General features: G+C 40.9%; 1 protein-coding gene across 1 annotated transcript; it reads left to right on the top strand.

Annotated features, from left to right (window-relative positions):
• The first annotated feature begins 2,241 nt into the window (after nucleotides 1–2,241).
• LOC140944769 (tRNA pseudouridine synthase Pus10-like) lies at nucleotides 2,242–17,204 on the top strand. The gene is made up of 19 exons (XM_073393876.1): nucleotides 2,242–2,259; nucleotides 2,373–2,498; nucleotides 5,846–5,926; nucleotides 6,763–6,849; nucleotides 7,251–7,285; nucleotides 8,290–8,401; nucleotides 9,286–9,347; nucleotides 10,075–10,197; nucleotides 10,942–11,027; nucleotides 12,183–12,265; nucleotides 12,457–12,499; nucleotides 12,873–12,929; nucleotides 13,666–13,798; nucleotides 14,041–14,094; nucleotides 14,197–14,260; nucleotides 14,593–14,636; nucleotides 15,056–15,157; nucleotides 16,080–16,179; nucleotides 16,538–17,204. The coding sequence occupies exons 1-19, from the start codon at nucleotides 2,242–2,244 to the stop codon at nucleotides 16,601–16,603; spliced, it is 1,476 nt and encodes a 491-aa protein (XP_073249977.1). The 3' UTR covers nucleotides 16,604–17,204.
• The last annotated feature ends 1,589 nt before the right edge of the window (nucleotides 17,205–18,793 follow it).

The following is an 18,793-nucleotide window of genomic DNA, read 5'->3' as shown; positions in this document are numbered from 1 at the left end:
CCCTGGGGACTAAGTGCTCCGCCCAAGGGGGGAGAGCCCTGGGGGACTAAGTGCTCCGCCCAAGGGGGGAGAGCCCTGGGGACTAAGTGCTCCGCCCAAGGGGGGAGAGCCCTGGGGACTAAGTGCTCCGCCCAAGGGGGGAGAGCCCTGGGGACTAAGTGCTCCGCCCAAGGGGGGAGAGCCCTGGGGACTAAGTGCTCCGCCCAAGGGGGGAGAGCCCTGGGGACTAAGTGCTCCGCCCAAGGGGGGAGAGCCCTGGGGACTAAGTGCTCCGCCCAAGGGGGGAGAGCCCTGGGGACTAAGTGCTCCGCCCAAGGGGGGAGAGCCCTGGGGACTAAGTGCTCCGCCCAAGGGGGGAGAGCCCTGGGGACTAAGTGCTCCGCCCAAGGGGGGAGAGCCCTGGGGACTAAGTGCTCCGCCCAAGGGGGGAGAGCCCTGGGGACTAAGTGCTCCGCCCAAGGGGGGAGAGCCCTGGGGACTAAGTGCTCCGCCCAAGGGGGGAGAGCCCTGGGGACTAAGTGCTCCGCCCAAGGGGGGAGAGCCCTGGGGACTAAGTGCTCCGCCCAAGGGGGGAGAGCCCTGGGGACTAAGTGCTCCGCCCAAGGGGGGAGAGCCCTGGGGGACTAAGTGCTCCGCCCAAGGGGGGAGAGCCCTGGGGACTAAGTGCTCCGCCCAAGGGGGGAGAGCCCTGGGGACTAAGTGCTCCGCCCAAGGGGGGAGAGCCCTGGGGACTAAGTGCTCCGCCCAAGGGGGGAGAGCCCTGGGGACTAAGTGCTCCGCCCAAGGGGGGAGAGCCCTGGGGACTAAGTGCTCCGCCCAAGGGGGAGAGCCCTGGGGACTAAGTGCTCCGCCCAAGGGGGAGAGCCCTGGGGACTAAGTGCTCCGCCCAAGGGGGGAGAGCCCTGGGGACTAAGGATTTAATTTAATTTCACCGGATTTAATTTAATTTCACCGGATTTAATTCCACTTGGTAGAAATGTAAAATTCAGAAACTTATGTGTCTGATTTTGTTAAAACGTGGCCACTGGGTTTTCCCCTGGCACCGTGCGAAGCCTGTCTCCAAGCCATCCGGGTGCTCAAAAATTGAGAGGGTTGACGTGTTGGTCGGTACAGCTGGATAGCCCAGTTACTGCCCTAACAGTAGGTCCGTGGGTGGGTTTATCAGGCCCTGAGGTCAAAACTTGTGGGGTAGTGGGGGGGCTGTTTGACACAACCCCTACAGTAAGCTGCAGTGTTCAGTGCAGGCTTTGACTGGCGAGTACCTTGGTCTTAATTTGCCCTAGCCAGCTGAGTCAGGCCTCTGCTGAGAATGATTATCATGATAATTGCAGAGATCAGTGGGAGGTGCAGACAGTCACCCATTGTCCTGGGTGGGGAGGGTCAAAGTCTTGGTACCAAGGACGCTCTTAGCATAAGACCTTTAGACACTCACTGAAGCCATGTTTTTATAAATCCAGACAGATATACATGACAGGGTACCTGATGAAGAAGGACAATAGAAAGAGTAGGAAGCAATTGGAGTAAAACGTGAGAGAACCAAGTCTAGGAAAACGCTGTTAGTTCCCCAGTTCCTTAAAATGTTGGTGATTACGAAGGGGAGCTTAGTCTTCTGAATGTGGACGACTTTCAAAAGTAAACGAAGCAAAAATTAAAGTATCAAGTTCTTATCCTTGCGGACACGTTGAAGTTCGATGTCCAGTGGCAGAGGAAAGCTGTTGCGAAAGCGATTGAATAAATAAATAAATTCTACGTGCCCTCGGCCGGCGGTCTTTACTTGACAAGGGGTTGTCACTTTTCTAATCTGCGGCACGTTTGCGGTGACAGTTTTCACGCTCTGCGGTGTCCCGGAGCTTCCGGGGGGGGAAATGAAAATTTATGAGTGATCTTTGCAAGCTCTCCTTCCTCTCCCCCGCCCCCGCTTTCGCGTCTCCTCTGGCGTGCCTCTCGCGCGTCTACTTTTCACGATATCCCTCAAATGGAGAGCTTGCTCTCAGGCTAAGTGAACTTCACTTAATATTAATGTTTTCTGGTCCTTTACAACAAGATCTGTTGAAAAAAAAGTGAAGTTTGGCGAAATGTTGTTTCAAACAAAATTATTGTCACGCTTGTCACACAAGGTTTGCCGTCTTTTTCACTTCCCCGTCCTGGAGTCAACACTCGCAACGTGAGCTTGGGATTCCTGTGATGTGAGGGTCACTTTATTCATTGTATTTGACGTATAAGTTTGTTATGTGATTCATTATGGCGGATGATTCAAAGGTAAATTTCAATGTATTGTATAAACCTTGCTAACTATGATGGGTTTAATCTTATATAAATATATAACTTTGTTAAGCCAACATATTTGGTTTGAAAAACTCTTTTTTTATTAGGTTCAAGACACCAGAGCCAACGTAGACTCGGTAGCTGTTGTGCTAAAAGAAATAAAATGTTGCTCGAGATGCGTTCTTCGCTTTCTTGGAGAGAAGAACAGTTCTTTATATCAAAACTCTGAAGAGGTAAGGGTATCACTTACAATGCAGCAGTCAGTGGAATACCCCAGACTCTTATACTGCCAGTTTTTAGCGGGTACTTTGGGTTCTGTCAGACTGTGACGGACGTATACAAAACATAGAACCCCGGTCCATGGACCAGCCCTATGGACCAATTCCATGGCCATGGCTCGCGTCGTGTCCCCAGGCCATGGACATAACCCCTGTGGGCATCTACTAATTTCACCAGCGGTCTAAGTAAACACTAATCCTGGAACCTTAAATACCCCAGTAGTCCAGTACCTCACATGAACCTCTAATTTCAGAGGTCAACTAAAACAATTTAGGTGGTTTTCTTGCAATCCCGGGAGACACAAATAACAATGGTGAAATTAACAAATGCTGGTGGACCAACAAAGCCAGCTAATGAGCGATCTTTTGTTTACCATCCACCTGCATGGCGGCGATGACGTAACATGAAAACTACCTATTGCCTTTTGTTTTCAGTGAGGTGCCGCTTGACCCTTAAATGGGTGTCTAGAAAACTCAGACCTAGAAAACTTAGACCCCCCCTGGATGGCAGAGGCTTTTCATACACGGTTTCCAGTTTCGGTCAAGTCTTAAAAAGTGATCTGTGTGAAAAGCTCCCCTGTTGCACGTGAAAAAAAACCTCTGGTACCCAGGATACCCCAAATCTAGAAAACACAGACCCCTTCAATATCTGGAAAACTGAGACACACACACACACACAAAAAATAACATAAACTGTAAAACTCAGACCCTCAAACCGCCATAACTGCGATTATGCAATAACATTTTTTCTTTCTCTTTCTGGACTTGGATGTGGTTCTTATGAGTTTGCCTGCATTTGACAACGTAAGCAAGTTGGAATAATCACAATAGAGTTTTAAAAATACAAATTCACTCTTTGAGTGAATTTTTATGTTATTGTAAGACCACAATCACCCTGTGTCCTGTCGTCTCATAATGCAAATAACCTTTTAATATTATTTAGACCCTCTCCCTAGCAAATTTTCAAAAGAACAAGGAAGGCGCGAAAAAACGTTTTTGCCATAATTCATTATCGTGATACCTTGCAGACGTTCTAAGGGGTTCATGAGGTATTCCTGCCTCATGAACGCGTGTGATGAACCCCTAAGAATGTCCATGTTGGAGGCTATTTTGCACCCCGTATTTGTTAAAATTTATTACTGTAAGACCTGAAAACGCACACCTGAAAATGAAGAACCACCATAAATTGAGGGTAAACACCCGAAAATGCAGTCTAACCAAAAATGAAGACCCCCTTTTTTTTGTTTTCAGACATGAAGTTACTGATGACTTAACGTAAAGTTAATACAAGTCGACCTCATGAGTTTCTTAGTGAGCAGGGCAAGCTTTTTAGGCTCAAAGTGGCCAAGTTAGCGATGAAGTCACGAGAAGTCACGTGCCATTTTTAAATTGGGGGGTCTGAGTTTTCCAGATTTGAGGGGGTCTGAGTTTTCTAGATTTGGGGGGGTCTGAGTTTTTGGGTCTAAGGTCTGAGTTTTCTAGGTCTGGGTTTTCTAGACACCCACCTTAAATGGACAAATGTAATGGGTTTGTTTTAGTCTTGAGAACGAGTAACCATATTTGAAAGGAACTTTACAACTCGGGAATATAATATTTCTTTTACCAATATCTCAGAAGGCACAGCCTTCCTTCTTCAAGGTCTAACATAAAAAACAACATACAACATACATGGTCTAACATACAATAATTATTGAATATTTGAAGCAGTGTGCAAAGAAAGAAGTGTCCGATAGCCCAGGGCTAGTGGATTTTTCTATTGGGCTAGTGAATTCTGTTTTTAACTTCCCGATGGGCAAGTGTTGTTTTTGAGGAATTCGAATTCATTCGAAATCAATTCTGCTTGTCAAAAAGCTTTTGGGGCTTCTTGAAATGATGACTGGGTCGGTAAATGCTGGCTTTAGCTTGCCAGAAAGGCAAGCTGTAAAAGTGATTTTCATTGCACCCTGTGAAGGAAATAGGGGGAGTGGTAGGGAGGGAGTAGTCTCCTACACAGCTCTTTTTTTTGTTGTCACATTGCAAGAAAGTCTAAACAAACACAGCTGCGTAAGGGACTACAGAGGAATCTTAATATCTGTGAGTTTGTAACAACAACATTTGTGATTTGAATGAATGGTGATTTACATAAACCAACCTGTAAGTGTTCGCAAACTGGTAACATGTCTGACCAAACACATTGTTTGATAATGTGTTGGACATTTTGTGTTATTATTTGTGAACAGGATTCAATAACTTTTCCAACCAATAAACATTTCCATCCAGGGGCTATCAAAGGAAGGGAAGTCTGGGGTGGGTACTCAATCATCATGTATTAATACCTCTTCCTCTCTAGTCTCCTACACAGCCTTTTTTGTGTTGATCTTCACGCAACTCAATGACACAAAAAAGCTGTCTAAGTGATTACCGTAAAATTCCAAAAATAAGCCCCTCCACGTATAAGCCCCTCCAAATATAAACCCCCCAAGCTCTTAACGCAAAAAAACCTCCATTGAATCACCCCTCCAAATATAAGCCCCCCAGGGGCTTGTACTTGGAAATTGCCCTCAAATACAAAGTAAAACAAAGCAAAAACGGTAAATTTCCTTCCAACTATAAGGCTAACCCGATCAATTATGAAACGCAAATTTCCGTCCATAGATAAGCCCCCCTGACTAAACTGAACCTATGTATGGAATTCAGAAAAAAATTGAGCATGTGTTTAATATGAGGAGTCTTTAATCCTGATTACATAAATTTCGTCCATTTAAGGTTCCTAAAATTTGTTTAGACCTCTGATAAAAATTCATCTTCAAAAAATTAGGGGTGCTGCATGGATGTAGTCCGTGGACCAGGTCCACAGGGGTGGTCCATAGGCCAGCGGGCCATGTTTTGTGTACGTCTGTCTGTGACGGTGACTCAGCTTATATATACTTAAACTATTCAAGATGGGATCACAGGAGGTCTTACGACAAATGTGGACTGCAGGCTTGCCAATTGACACCAGGTAAATGAGGTAAACAATGCTGTAAAATGATTTTTAAACCATCCACATCCTTAGATTTTATGTCTGTAGATAGTTTTGAGAGCATAATTATTTTCATATCTCTATACACCTTTTTTTGCTGTGGTCAGCATGTGTCTCACGCATCAACAGCACTGGTGGGGACATGCAAAAGCAACATAAAAACCCCTATAGTATCAATTTAATAAGCCATCTTGAAAATTTTATTTTTCCCGCTTCCCATTTGCAACTAATAACGTAATTAATTTAGCCATTATTCCTATTTTATAATTGTCTTTTTTCTTTTTTTTTTCTTTTTCTTCAGGAAGATGTTAATGTTAAGTCTCCCTGTATAGCATGTCTAGCTGTTTTAGAAAAAAAGCAAGAAAAATCATTTATTGATAAGGTAAGTTTGCCAAAACTTTAACAAAAGTCAGTGCGTGGACAGTTGTGTCCTTTGATCAGTATTTAATATTAAATGCTGAAAAGAAAATCAAAATTAAAGATTAAACTTATTTATATGCAGTTGGGAAAAGAAACGTGCTGAAAAATTCAGGATTTATGGTTTTCAAACCCTGACCTAGCTCTAGTTGTAATACCAGTGCAGACTAAGTAGCAAGGCAACATAGGGAGGTGATCGTTAAATTTCAGGTTTGTAACAATATTATACCTGGTAAGATAAAGATGAAATGAAGAATGTCATTTCATAAGTGTTATTGTGTACTGTCGGTTGCATCTAAGCATTTACATGTGAGGAAAAAACATATTCTAATTTAATTAGGTGCAAACGTGACATGTTTTGGCGCAAAACATTCAAAGTTTGGAGTAGACAGCTGTTGTTGACTTGATTTGTTTTCGCTCAACAAAATATTCTTTGCAAGAATTTTTAGACTTTAAGAATAATTTCTGGAGGAAAGTGTGTTGTTTCTGAGGAGAAATATGCCTGAAAGTTGAGAAAAATGAAATATGAGCAAAACGAGCCGATTGGCGCAACAGTTTGCTTTAACAGCTGTCAAACTTTATGTCTGGCAGCCTATTAGAACGTGTTTTTTTATCTCGGACCCACACTTAGATGCCAGCAACGATAAAAAGGTACACTAGAGGCAACATAATGCTAGAGTACATTTGTCCTGCTGTATTGTATGGTGCTGGTAGGTGCTTTAAAGCTTAACACTTCTTTTAGGCTTTAGTATTTTTGTTACCACTGTTAACAACATAACCTTTTGTTATCAATTTCCTTAGATACAGTCCTCAATAAGAAAAGCTGGGCATCAGTTTGACAGCTTTATGCTTACCATTTCTTTGCCTCTTTCCATTATTCTTCGGCAGGTATGTGGCATTCTTCTCTAGTCTTTTGAGGACACTTTTTTTGTGTGTCCATAGATCATTATACATGTATACATTTATACCCGTCCGGTAACATCAAAGATTTACACTCCTCTTTAGTTGGCTACCCACTTTTATGATCACTTGGATTTCAGACTCATTGTTTTCGGAATTCATGTACTAACTAACTGTTACTAATTGTTTTGTTTTGTTTATTTGTTTGTTTTTTTTACCGCACCGGCTAATAATCCTCTTTTTGAGGGGTTGCTGTAGCAGTAAATAAATAAATAATAAATAGTAATCCTGCAGTTTTAAAAAATTCCTTTTATATTCACTTTAAAATTCATCTACTTTTAATTCCTAACTCTGTCAATATTCTGTCCTCTCTCTTTTATTTTTTCTAGCATTCTGTCTCCTTATTTCTTCAAGAACATCATAGGTATGTTTGTTTTGAGTTTCATGGATATGCTCAAGAAATTGTATCGACATGTTACGGTTAAACTCTGTTATTATGGATACTGAGGCCAGGGATATAGAACGTGTCCATACCTACAAGGTGTCTCAGTGTGTTAAGTGGGTAGAATTTAGAGAAAATGTAAGGGCTTCCTTTCCCCAGGGACAAAATAAACTGTCTGTAATAATGAGGTGTCTGTAGGGTAGGGTTTGACTGTATTTGCCAACCAAGACGTCATTATAAATGTAGGAAAAAATTGTACCTGAGGTCTGAGTACATCCTGAGGAAAGACCTGATATAAAAAGATTCTCTCTCTCTTTGTCAGTGCTCATAAGCTGCCCATGTTGTTGAAAATTGTACTAAAACACAGCTTTCCCTCATTCACAACACTAACTGAATTTGTGAATAAAGCCATCAATCGCCATGACCTTGGGCAGAAATAGGAAAATCTGGACCACACCAAAACTAATCATATTGCACCGTGCCCACTTGGAAAAAATAATGAAGACTTTTTTTTATTTAAAAATGACTTTATTAGTCAATCCTGACTATTAAAATTGGTTTTTCAGTAACCAGTACAAGCAGTACACAAATATATATAGATCCAAATAATGAGAAAAGAAATCAATCAAACCTTTAATTTTGTACAAAATTAATGAACTGAGAATGAATACTTTACCATGATGACGATGACATTGCTTAGTATTTTGCCATAATCTGGAGTTATTGAACACCAGAAGTAAAACTTTTTATGATCGTGAAAGTGTATACATGTCTAAAATTTCATATATAAATTATTCATTCACTTTCACAAATCATAAAAATAATTATTATTGGAACTGTTCAAGAAAGAAAAAAATAGTAAAACCCAGCTCACCAAAATCATAATAAACAGTCTGCATTGTCTGCTTATAAAAGAAACATCCACTGTAGTAACCATAAGCTCTCTGAGCTGTGTAAGTTTAATTCCTTTGTTTTTCCTTTGACAGTTCCGTTTTTGACAAAAGGATGCTAAATGAAACCCCATCTGTTAAGGAGGTCTTTAAGTGGGTTTATGGACCAATAGTTGAGGAGTTGCTGCAAGTTGATTATATGCCATTGGTAAGACTGTTATTCTGAAGCTCACTTAATTAGTGATAAGTGTAGTAATAGGACTAACTGGAGTCAAATTTGGTCTGCCATCATCCCTAAATAATCATTTATTAAATTTTCTTTGTAATTTACATGTAGCTGTTTTGTTTAATTTAGCTGACAAAGCCCATGCTGCATAAGTTTGGTGGTTTCTTTGGGCTTTCACGCCATTTTTACCTGAGTGTACAGGTAGCACATTATATTAGTTATCAAAAATAACTTAATTCTTCCTCATATTGACATATTCAAGTAAAGATCCTTCAAGTTTTATATTTTGAAAGTATTTAGCCTGAGAAGCCAACATCATTTTTGCAACACCATCGTTGTTGAATTCCCCACAAAATGATGTCTGTCGAGGAAAACAGAAATTCTCTGCGCTGGTGATGTGTCACTTCCCAGGACTGGGCATAAGACATAAGTGCTTTTAATTAGCTGAAGCAAATTCCCCTTGCTGTGTGACTAATCAGAAGTACTTCCAAGATCTGGGTAGTTTCATGTCATCAGTATAGAATTTCTGTGCTCATTCCTCAGTCGTCAGTAGAGGCATTGCAAAATGTTCAGCTATTTTGTCAGGCTAGCAAGTACTGAAAAACATTTTCGATTAGTGCTTCATGAAAGAACTTCCTAATAGGTTTCTGTTAAATGGCCGTACAACAGAATTTAGCTAGAACCATCTTGCACAGCAGTACTACAGATCAGTTGACTGTGTGTCCGTAACACTGCTTTGCTGCTCTGCAATTGGTCAAGTCAGTTTTTGAATCTGCGCATGCTGTGGTTACTCTCGTCATATTTTTTAAAGAGATTCAGATGTAAAGCAGTAGCATTTATTGATTTTATCACTTACACATTTTCAGAGTCCATTTAAAATATCACTGGTCTTCACACACAAGGATAATGACAAAGAACTAGAGTTTCTGTAAGTATCTTGACAACATACAGTAAATCCTCCCCTTTTGGGGGCTTATTTATTTCAAGCAAGTTTCAGGGAGGGACTTATTTGAGAGGGGGGACTGGTTTAAATTGTTGAAGCTGATGTTATCAAATCTCCATAATAACAAAGTGGAAAACCTCAGGTACATGAAGTTGGAGGTCAAGCAGCCGAGGATCAAACTGACAAAACCAAACAAGTTTCCAGCATGTGAATAAATCATACCGGATTAATCCACATGATAAATACAGTGTGTACATAAGTATAGGGGAAAAAAGGGATGGGGAGGGGACTAAAAAAAGAGGGGAAGGCTTAATAGCATTTCTCCCCTACAAAGAGGGAGGGGCCTATTGTAGCGTGGGCCTTAATAATTTGAGAGGGAGGATTTACTGTGTGTTAACTTTTCATTTAACCACTGGCCATCAGCTGGGTGTTTTAAATGGCAGTGACTTGAATTTAACTCCTCACCACTGTCATAGTTAACTAGCCTCACTTCTACAGGTTGGAATCAGTCAAAATTTGTCAAAATTTAAGTTTCCTCTTTTTATCCAGAATAGCTCCTCATCAGGAAAAATTTTACAATTTCCCTATGGAATTCAAAAGGATTTACAACGGAATTTCCTAATTTTTTTATTGAGACGTTAAGCGTTTACTTTGCCTGTTTATAGCTTTACCACCTATGATACTCATATTTACTCCTAATTTATCTTGATAGGAATAGTTCTTCCAAGACAACGACTAGACAGCGACAAAAACGACAAAAGATGGAAGCCAGTATGACAGCACCCAGTGTGAAGAAAGCCCTCGCAGAATTGACTGCAGTGAGTCAGCTTAAAAGGTAATGATTAGATATACCTCCTGTGAGTCGATATTTCATCGTACAAGCGATGCTTTCCTAACCGACACTCTCGAAACGGACAACTCTGCTTAAAGCCGCCTTCATTAACTCCTTTTGAATTCTATGCTTTCAAAAAAACATTCTCGTAAGCTCCAGTTTTGGGCACTTTTTTGCTTCCCTAAGGTGCCCGCTCAACAAAACCGGGTTCATCTGTATTTGTTAACTTCATGACTTGTTCCCCAAACTATGTTAAGTCCAGAGTCTGAATTAAGAGGCATACGCTTGTTTATTGGGTCGGCCGAACCTTCAATTCAATCAGGTTCGGCGTTTGAAGTGAGTCTATTTTAACCCTTTGACAACCGCTTCAGTCGTTTTTGTTCCACATGGAACGATGCATATTTTCTCACCTGGACCCTGTCTGACCCATTTAGCTTCCCACGGGTACTTCAGTTTGGAAATTCTGACCAATCCTCACAGGGTTAGCCGGAAAAATTCAGTTTCCTTTGATGGTCTACACGGGGTTAGGTGGTGCTGACAAACAACAGTTGGGATGCATCTTGACTTTTCTTTGTAAATTTGACCTTCAACCGTGATAAAAGAAAACCCTTATTTTACTCCATTTGGAATGCATTTACACTCCTAAGGACTATAAATTATATGATACGCAGTACATTCTGAGTCATAGTCATTGTTTACACGCAGTTGTAGCCTAGTGAGTTCTGATGTACTGTATTTTCCTTTCAGATTAGCAGATTGTCCTCCTCAGCCTGCAGCACTTCCAATTGAGCTATCAGAAGTAGTTTGTGCTCACGATTCCATCTATATTGCAGGTGTTTATTGATTTTTTTTTTTGCCTTTTTTACACATAAATGAAGGGGAAAAAACATTAAATTACACGTAATATACACATTTCAAAAGAAGAGAAACTCAAAAGGCGAGGAAGTCTCAAGAAGCCATGAAGGCTTATAGGTGAGTCTTCCCCTTTACATTAGATTTAGTTATAGTTATTAATTAAATATATACTTATGTAAATAAAGAACAGCATGTAATAAAGAAACAACGGCGCGCGCAAATTAAACAACTGGCTTGACCAATGGCCCAATTGGGCACCGGAAATCGTGTTAAGTCCTTTCCGCGCGTTTTGCCGTCGTCAACTGACGTTCCCGTCCTATTGCAAAATTAGCCTACTGTCTTTAAAATATGAATAATCACAAAACCAGAGCCATAAAATGTATCTGTTAGCCCTTTTGGGCCTTTTTACAGATCGAAATTACGGATTTTCCTACCCTTCTATACGTTTCAACTGGTGGAGTACTCACCCTCATATTTCCTGAAGCCTACAAAATGTACCCCTTTCGGGCGGAGCCTCCCCATATAGGTAATAGGGACTTTAAGATTCAACGACGCGACGGCAATGAGAACGTCGCTTGAAAAGTGAATTTGCGTTCTTTATCGCAATTCATTCCTACCCACTTACTTTGTCAAATGTAGGCGAACTCCTGGAGTTGAATTCTTTGGGACCACATCCAAGTACAAAAAGAGAAAGAAAATTTCGTCGTTGCTTGTTTACGTCCTCCATAAAACGCGAAATTAGGCATTTTCACGTCGTAGTCGTGTAAAAAAGCAAAGAAATGTACAAAAAAAGCGTGATGCGCGTGTAAAGTTGTTGTTTTGCTTATAAAAACTATTGGTTTTTTGACGGTCTCGTTGCCGTCTGCGTTGTTGGATCTTAAAGTCGTTAATTATGGGGAGTACCCTTCGGGGTTTTTAAGTCATTCAATCCATGTATAAGAAGAAGATATCGCTCAGGCTTCAAATTAGAATCTATCAAAGGTTAATGGAACTCACCCAAAACTCTACAACCTACCTCCTCTTGTGTCCTCTCATCTCACAGGGAAAGGAAGGAGAATAAAGGTGAAAACCGAATCGCTTTTTCTTTAATTTGTTTTTTTAATAGTTTTGCTATTATTATATATGTTATTTAGGACGATACAACAAGTTTTCACGCGTGCTTTCTCAGACTCCATGGATAATAGACAACGTTCGGCACACTGAATCATCGGTGGAGGTAAAGTCACTACATATATTTCCTTCCTGGTAAACACACTGTACTGTTTAGAATGAAACATCATTAAATGATTAGCTTACTGATTTCAGTCACTTTTGCTTAGCGTACACTTCCTTATTCTGAAAACTCAAACTTACGAATTTCTTGCTTAGCCATGAAACTCGCATCTCCTATTATTTTGTGTAAAACAGGAAAAGATCTGTGACCGGATTAGAAACGAGATCAAGGCCGACGGTAGGAAAGTTACGTTTATAATATTGCCTACTTAACAGAGTTCGGAATAATTTCCGTCCTTTCAAATGAATTAGTACGTAATCTGGTAGACTTTTCATAGTTTCTTATCGTTTTTCGTATGAGCGTCAGGATGGAGCGCTTACCGGTACGGGCGGCCATCTTAATTTCAAATCTACCGAGGAACCGGGAGTTGGGGTTTATAGCTCTTCTTCCCGAAACCGTCCCACTCCGCCCCCCCCCCCCCCCCCCCCAAGTAGATTTGACAATCATCCAAGACGGCCATCTGTAATGCAAAGTCTTCGCTCTCTACGATCTTACGGTAAATTAGGGGAGTGTGAACAGTCCAGTAATCTGGATGAGTTTCTTTTAACAGATCATAAATTTGCATCAGCGGGGCGAGAGGACATCGATGTACTTATGCTTGGTCGGGGTGAGTCTGAATGACCGTTGAGGAGTAGGGACAGGCTGTTTGTGTTGTTCCTTTCATTGTTCAAGATATCTAAAGCTACTGTAAAACGAGTAACAAAAACGTACAACTTGTCTTGTAACATTGTTGTTGCACGTTTTACCACCCACAAATCAAAATGTCTTGCAACAAATCCTGAGGTTATTGCAAGTTGGGTGAATACCGACTTCTGATTTCACAGAACTACGCGGGATTTGATTAGTTTTGCTAATTTTTGTCTTATCTTGTGTTTTGTGTGTTATTTTAGTTACCAGTTTTAGAGATCTTAATTTTTTCCCTCGATGATATTACCTATATAGTATAGGTGCACTAAAGTTCGAGTTCAAATAAAGGTTATGTATGTATGTACAGTTGAACCTCTCTACAATGGCCACCTTGGGGACAGAAGAAAGTGGCCGTTGTAGAGAGGTTGAAACAACAGTCAATGTATGGACTGTCCGCCAAAAAAGATGGCCGTTGTAGAGAGGTGGCCGTTGTGGAGAGATGGGCGTCAGTGGAGAGTTAGGGTTAGGGTTAGGGTACCAAAAAATTTGGGGTAATTGTTCTTGTTGTTCTGCTCCTTAACGAAAACTTTCTTGTTTGCGGTTACCGGAGGGCGAATCAAGTTTGTGACATATTTGATATGGCAGATTAGAGACGTACATGCATTCTTTGTTAGTACTGTAAATTTAACTTCACTTTATGTTGTCTACAATTTCAGGAAGACCATTTCTGGTAGAGTTTATTAACCCAAGAGTGACTCGCCTGAGTGAATCATTTCTCTCGGATCTTCAACAAGAAATTAACTCTTCAACAACAGAGATTTTTGTGAGAGATCTGCAACAAGTAACAAAGTAAGTTCGTGGAGCTCACTAACAAACGTCAACTTTTTTCGCCAGAGAAAGTCGGTGAGACGCGTTTTCACAATAGCAGTGCATGATCGTACGTGGGTAGATATGGTGTTTTGTAAACAGAAATCTGTGAAGTTTGTTGAAAATAGTATTTGGACTTTCTCGAGGGACTATCGTCATTTGTATTTATTTATTTATTTATTTATTTATTTATTCATTTATGTCTCTCTCTTTCCTCTCCTCAGGGATGATTGTCAAATCTTAAAAGATGCTGAGAGTAACAAAACCAAAACTTATAAGTAAGTGAAATGTTGTTTACCCATTAATTTGGACTTGCCAGGGCACGCGTACGAATTGTCTTATCGTATGCTGATAAACTGACGACACCCTTCTGCTTGTAGGGCGGTAATATGGACAAAGGAAGAAATCGTTGAAAAACAGCTTCACATTCTTCAGGACACGAAGGTAATGATACCAAAGAACCGTTTTTAACTGGTGATTTGTGTAATGAGTCAATTGTTGGGGCGGAGGCATTTTCGACAAAGTCCTGATCATAACAACGGCTTGTTTTACCACTCTCGAGGAACAGGAAAGAATTGACCATGCATTTTTCTAGGTACTCCACGTGCGGCTTATTCTTGCCGCTCTTATTAAAATTTTTCATCCCGTAGTACTTTACCTGGAATCGTTAACTAACCCTTCGAGAAACCGAGGGACTTTTTGCAAGTTGTGTCACAAGACATTTGCGAGTTTAACATTACTTTAAAGGTCTGACTTCATTTTTTGCCTGTTAATAGGATTTAATCATCTCACAGAAGACTCCCTTACGGGTTTTACACAGGTAATCACGTACATGTATTGTTGTAAATCCCTCGGTAATTCTTCATAGCCAGATGGCGCTGACTTTTGAAAGAGGTTTGTTAGTTTCCCAGGCCCTTTTATACTCGCACAGGAAACGCCAACTGAGCAGGCTACTTTGCGACTGGCGTAAGAAATCTTGTGTTGAGTTTTAGACAAATCAGAAGCCACCCAAAACCTCATATCAAGTTTTTTATGGTTCTCGCGCTTTTTCACGCTCGGAACTGGTTAGATATATTTGCTACGTGTTCTAGTTTGTTAACGCCTGTTGCGACTGTGAAGCCACTCTAACCATACACGAACGAAACCTAACCACTAGAAAATTGGCTTAAACGACAACTTTAGACGTTCGTTTTTGTTTTCTCTTCTTTTCATTTGTTTTTTTTTTCTTTTTTTTTTCAGACGTCCACTGGCTGTACGGGAGCGGTGTATTTACAGCATGATACCAGCCGAGCAAATAGACTCCCATCATTTTAACCTGTTTCTTAAAACCCAAGCAGGGACGTATCCTTTTTTTTCTGAACGTAAGTTAACTTATCGTCTATAACACGTTGTTTGCAAAGCAATACCTTTAGTCCTCTCCTCTGTTAAGATCCAGGAGACGGAATCCGCAGAAGCCCTCTTTGTCTTAAAAGTAAGGTATACCCTTACTATTGCTTCTTAACAGTAGCGTATTGCTTTTCATCAGTTGTTGTAAGGGAAGCTTCGTGCATGAATCCTGCTTCTGGATTGGTTCTGAGCGGGATGGAGCCCACAACACTGCGTTTTCTCTTTCAATTTGGCAGCCATCTGTAGGAAATCAGTTCCAGTTGGAAACTCAGTAACATAAACCCGATAAATCTTGCCACAACTGTAACTTTTTGTGAGAAAAGAAGGGACTTTTTGCTTCATGCAGAGACGGCAGAAAGTTAACGTCGTTTTAGCCTGGTCCTGGCGTTCAGATCGTTCATCGCAATTATCCCAACTCACTTGTCTTCTCGAATGTACGCCAGCACTCCTGAAGTTGAATTCCTAAGAACCATATCCAAGTACAGAAAGAGAAAGAAAATTTCGTTGTCATTGTTTACATCCTCCATGAAACGTGAAATTAGGCCGCATTTGATTTTCACACAGTAGTCGTGCAATGACGGCAATGAAGTGTGCAAAAAAAGTGTCACACATGTGCAGAGTTCACGGTTGTTTTGCGCATTAAACTTTTAAAATTTTACGTGCTCGTTACCATCACCATCGTTGGATCTTAAAGTCCCAAGTAAATCCGGTAAGGTTACCTCATTTGGTAAGGGGTTGATCCGCAGAACGGAAAGATATGCGTTGGACTCCCGTTGGAGCACCAAATATTTCCCTCTGAAGTTTCGCGCCTGTGATTAATTGATCCTTAGTAACAGTTTACAAAATAGGATTTAAAAGTTCCTTAACTCGTGTGTAGTTATATCAAAGAGTTTGTCCATGGAGACTTCGGTAGAACGAAACCTAACTTAGGACAGTTATTGAAGACTGAGACGGACATTCTACAACTGGATGTAGAGGTATGTCCTGTTTCACCTGTCTGTTCTTATCTGGTTCAACTTGTTTCTAATAATTAGAAACTTTAGTGGAACCCTTCCCTTAATAGGTAATCATCACCTATAATGTCAAGATTTAGTGAGAGCTTCCTCTCTCCTAGTCCACAGAGGCCTCTTTGTGTCGTAGGAAAATTGGGGAGAAGAAAAAAGATACGTGCGGGGGCTGTTTTTGGATGATTGGGATACGCAGCGGGAGCCTTAGACTGGCCATAATTTCACCATTTCTTTCGTAAGTGCCCTATTTTAGCTTCCAGTTCAATTTGGCAAGATGTTATGGTGGTCGTCATTTCGTAATATAAACGCAGTTGTTTTTCCCTTGCAGTCTGTAGATGTCGACTGGCCTCCAAGAAAGGACGAGACTGATGATCAGCTTAAAGAAAGCAGCTGACAGCCACGGCCAACCAGAGGGTTACGTATGCTGTCTTCTCCTCTTCCGAAAATAAAGCGTAACATCCTAAGGAACAGACCAAAGACTTTCCATCTGATCATGGCTATGCCATGGTTTATCTCGCGATACGCGTTATCCAGTCACTTCTACGTCTGAACTGTAACTGTATAAAGTTGCAATGTGTTTTGACGTGTCAAGTGCCAGCTGATACGGAAACTATACTGTAGGCCGGAGGAACAAGCGAGAATACAGGCTGTGAGTGGCAGAAGAGTTAGCCTGCGTAGTTACGCCCAGGGTAATTTCTTCGAGCGGAGTGGAAACTCAGAAACTGTTCTTTTTACATCCCTTTCGATTTCTTTCGTCATTTCTCTTCACTGTTCCCCACTCTCCATCCCAGTACTTTCACTTCTCTCCTTGGCTGTCATGCGCAGAAGAGCTTTAGGGTCGAGGTTCTCTCTTTTTCCAGCGCTTTTCCTCGTCATTGCTTTTCCGCATCTTTCTTTTTGTACGTTTTACCCTACAGACGGTTAGCATCTCTAGGGGCAAGGTGGCGAGTAAATAAAGTTTGTAATAGTTAACTGGCTTCGCTTGTTTTTTGTTGTTTGTTCTCTGTTTTTTTCAATCGTGCCTTTTTTAGCTGACTGCACGTGTACCATTTTAACAGTCAACTTCAGGTCACTTATTCATTCAGTCGTAGGGATGAATCATTTGCACATTCAAGGCTAAGAAAAATCCGGCATTTAATTAATCGAATTCGTTTAATAGATTTGGTGATTGTTGTGTGAAAACTATAAAGACTCTTTTACTCCATATCAAGAGGTTGTCGATAGGTAATTTTATTCAATAAGCAGTTTGCAGCAAAAAAGTGGCTTTTTAGCCTCCCACACATTTTTTTGCAGTGTTACGTCACGCTATCCTCCCTAACGAGTAGAAGGAACGCGTGACGTATCCCTAAGAACGTCTGCATTGGAGGCTTCTAACTGGAGATCTACTTTTTTATTCTTTTAATGCATATACGATGTAGATGATTTTTCAGCTATAGCGCATGCTAAACAATTTCGTCACAATATCCTCACCTGATATCTTTGACAAGTCAATGGTACACTACACGGTAGATTCGTCCAAGGAAATGCTTGGACTACAGTTATACGCTAGACATTGAACACCACTGATACTTCCCCCTTCCATCTGTGGGGCAAGCATAGTTTATTAGAGAGGGAGCAAAATAAATTACTGTTCAAAAGGGGGAGGGGAAGTTTTAATCGAGGTTGGTGTACAAATCGACTCCAAAGTTTGGACCTCCCCAAACTTTAGGGACGCACCATTTATTTTTTGTGGGGTGACTAGGCAACGCAAAAAAACCGAGAAGTCCAAAGACTACTGCAAACTAAGGTGATCGTAACAACGTGTACTGCTTTTTCGTAACAATATTTCGGCTGGCCATACCAGCCTTCTTCAGGTTTACAGATGTTACTGAATTTATAATAGGAATTACAATATTATATAGATGGAGAATGTCGCAATAAAAAAATGGGAACCTTAAGCGACGACGGCAGTGAAAACGTCGGTAAAAAAATGAATTTGCGTTCTTTCAAACTTAGGTTATTCGCGTCTATTTGGACCCGCTCAATATGTCAAATCAAGAGAGAATGATCTCTTGGTGAAATGCAAGCGACTTTTCCTGGTGTTGAATTCTTAAGAATTTTATTCAGGTTCAAAGAGGAAGGAAAATTCGTAGTGATATGTCCACGTCCTCCATAAAACGTCAAATTAGGAGTTTCACGTCGTAGTCGTGCAGTGGACGTCAAAAAAATGTACTAAAATGCGTAATGCACGTGCAGAGCTGTTGTTTTGATCACTAAACCTATTGTTTTTTTTGTTTGTTTTTTTTTAAGTCGTCGTAGTTAATTAGCCCGCGTCGAAGACAAAAGTTAACCTCGGTTAATAACGTCTGCGAAGCAGCACCGAGAAGGCCAGTGGACTAAACGAATCACCGTAAGTGCATTTTTAATTTCCTTTCATCTTGATTGGCAAATCGACAATAGCCTCTTCAACGGGCCAATCATGGCGCATACTCAAATCCTGGTACGCAGCTAAGTGTCCAGAACAAGGATGAACGCTGTTTCGTAGACGGACCTAACCAGAGTTTAGTTTCGTCTATGACGCAGGCTATAGAAGAGAGTAAGTTAA

This window comes from Porites lutea, chromosome 7 (genome assembly GCF_958299795.1).
Source record: "Porites lutea chromosome 7, jaPorLute2.1, whole genome shotgun sequence".
Lineage (NCBI taxonomy): Eukaryota > Metazoa > Cnidaria > Anthozoa > Scleractinia > Poritidae > Porites > Porites lutea.
This window is presented reverse-complemented; position numbering and strand designations above follow the sequence as displayed.

Bases quoted from the DNA above. Each gene is read 5' to 3' on its own strand.
- LOC140944769 (XM_073393876.1), top strand. The intron at 13,799-14,040 runs GTAAGTTCGTGG...TCCTCTCCTCAG, and splicing joins GATCTGCAACAAGTAACAAA to GGATGATTGTCAAATCTTAA. The intron at 16,180-16,537 runs GTATGTCCTGTT...TTTCCCTTGCAG, and splicing joins TTCTACAACTGGATGTAGAG to TCTGTAGATGTCGACTGGCC.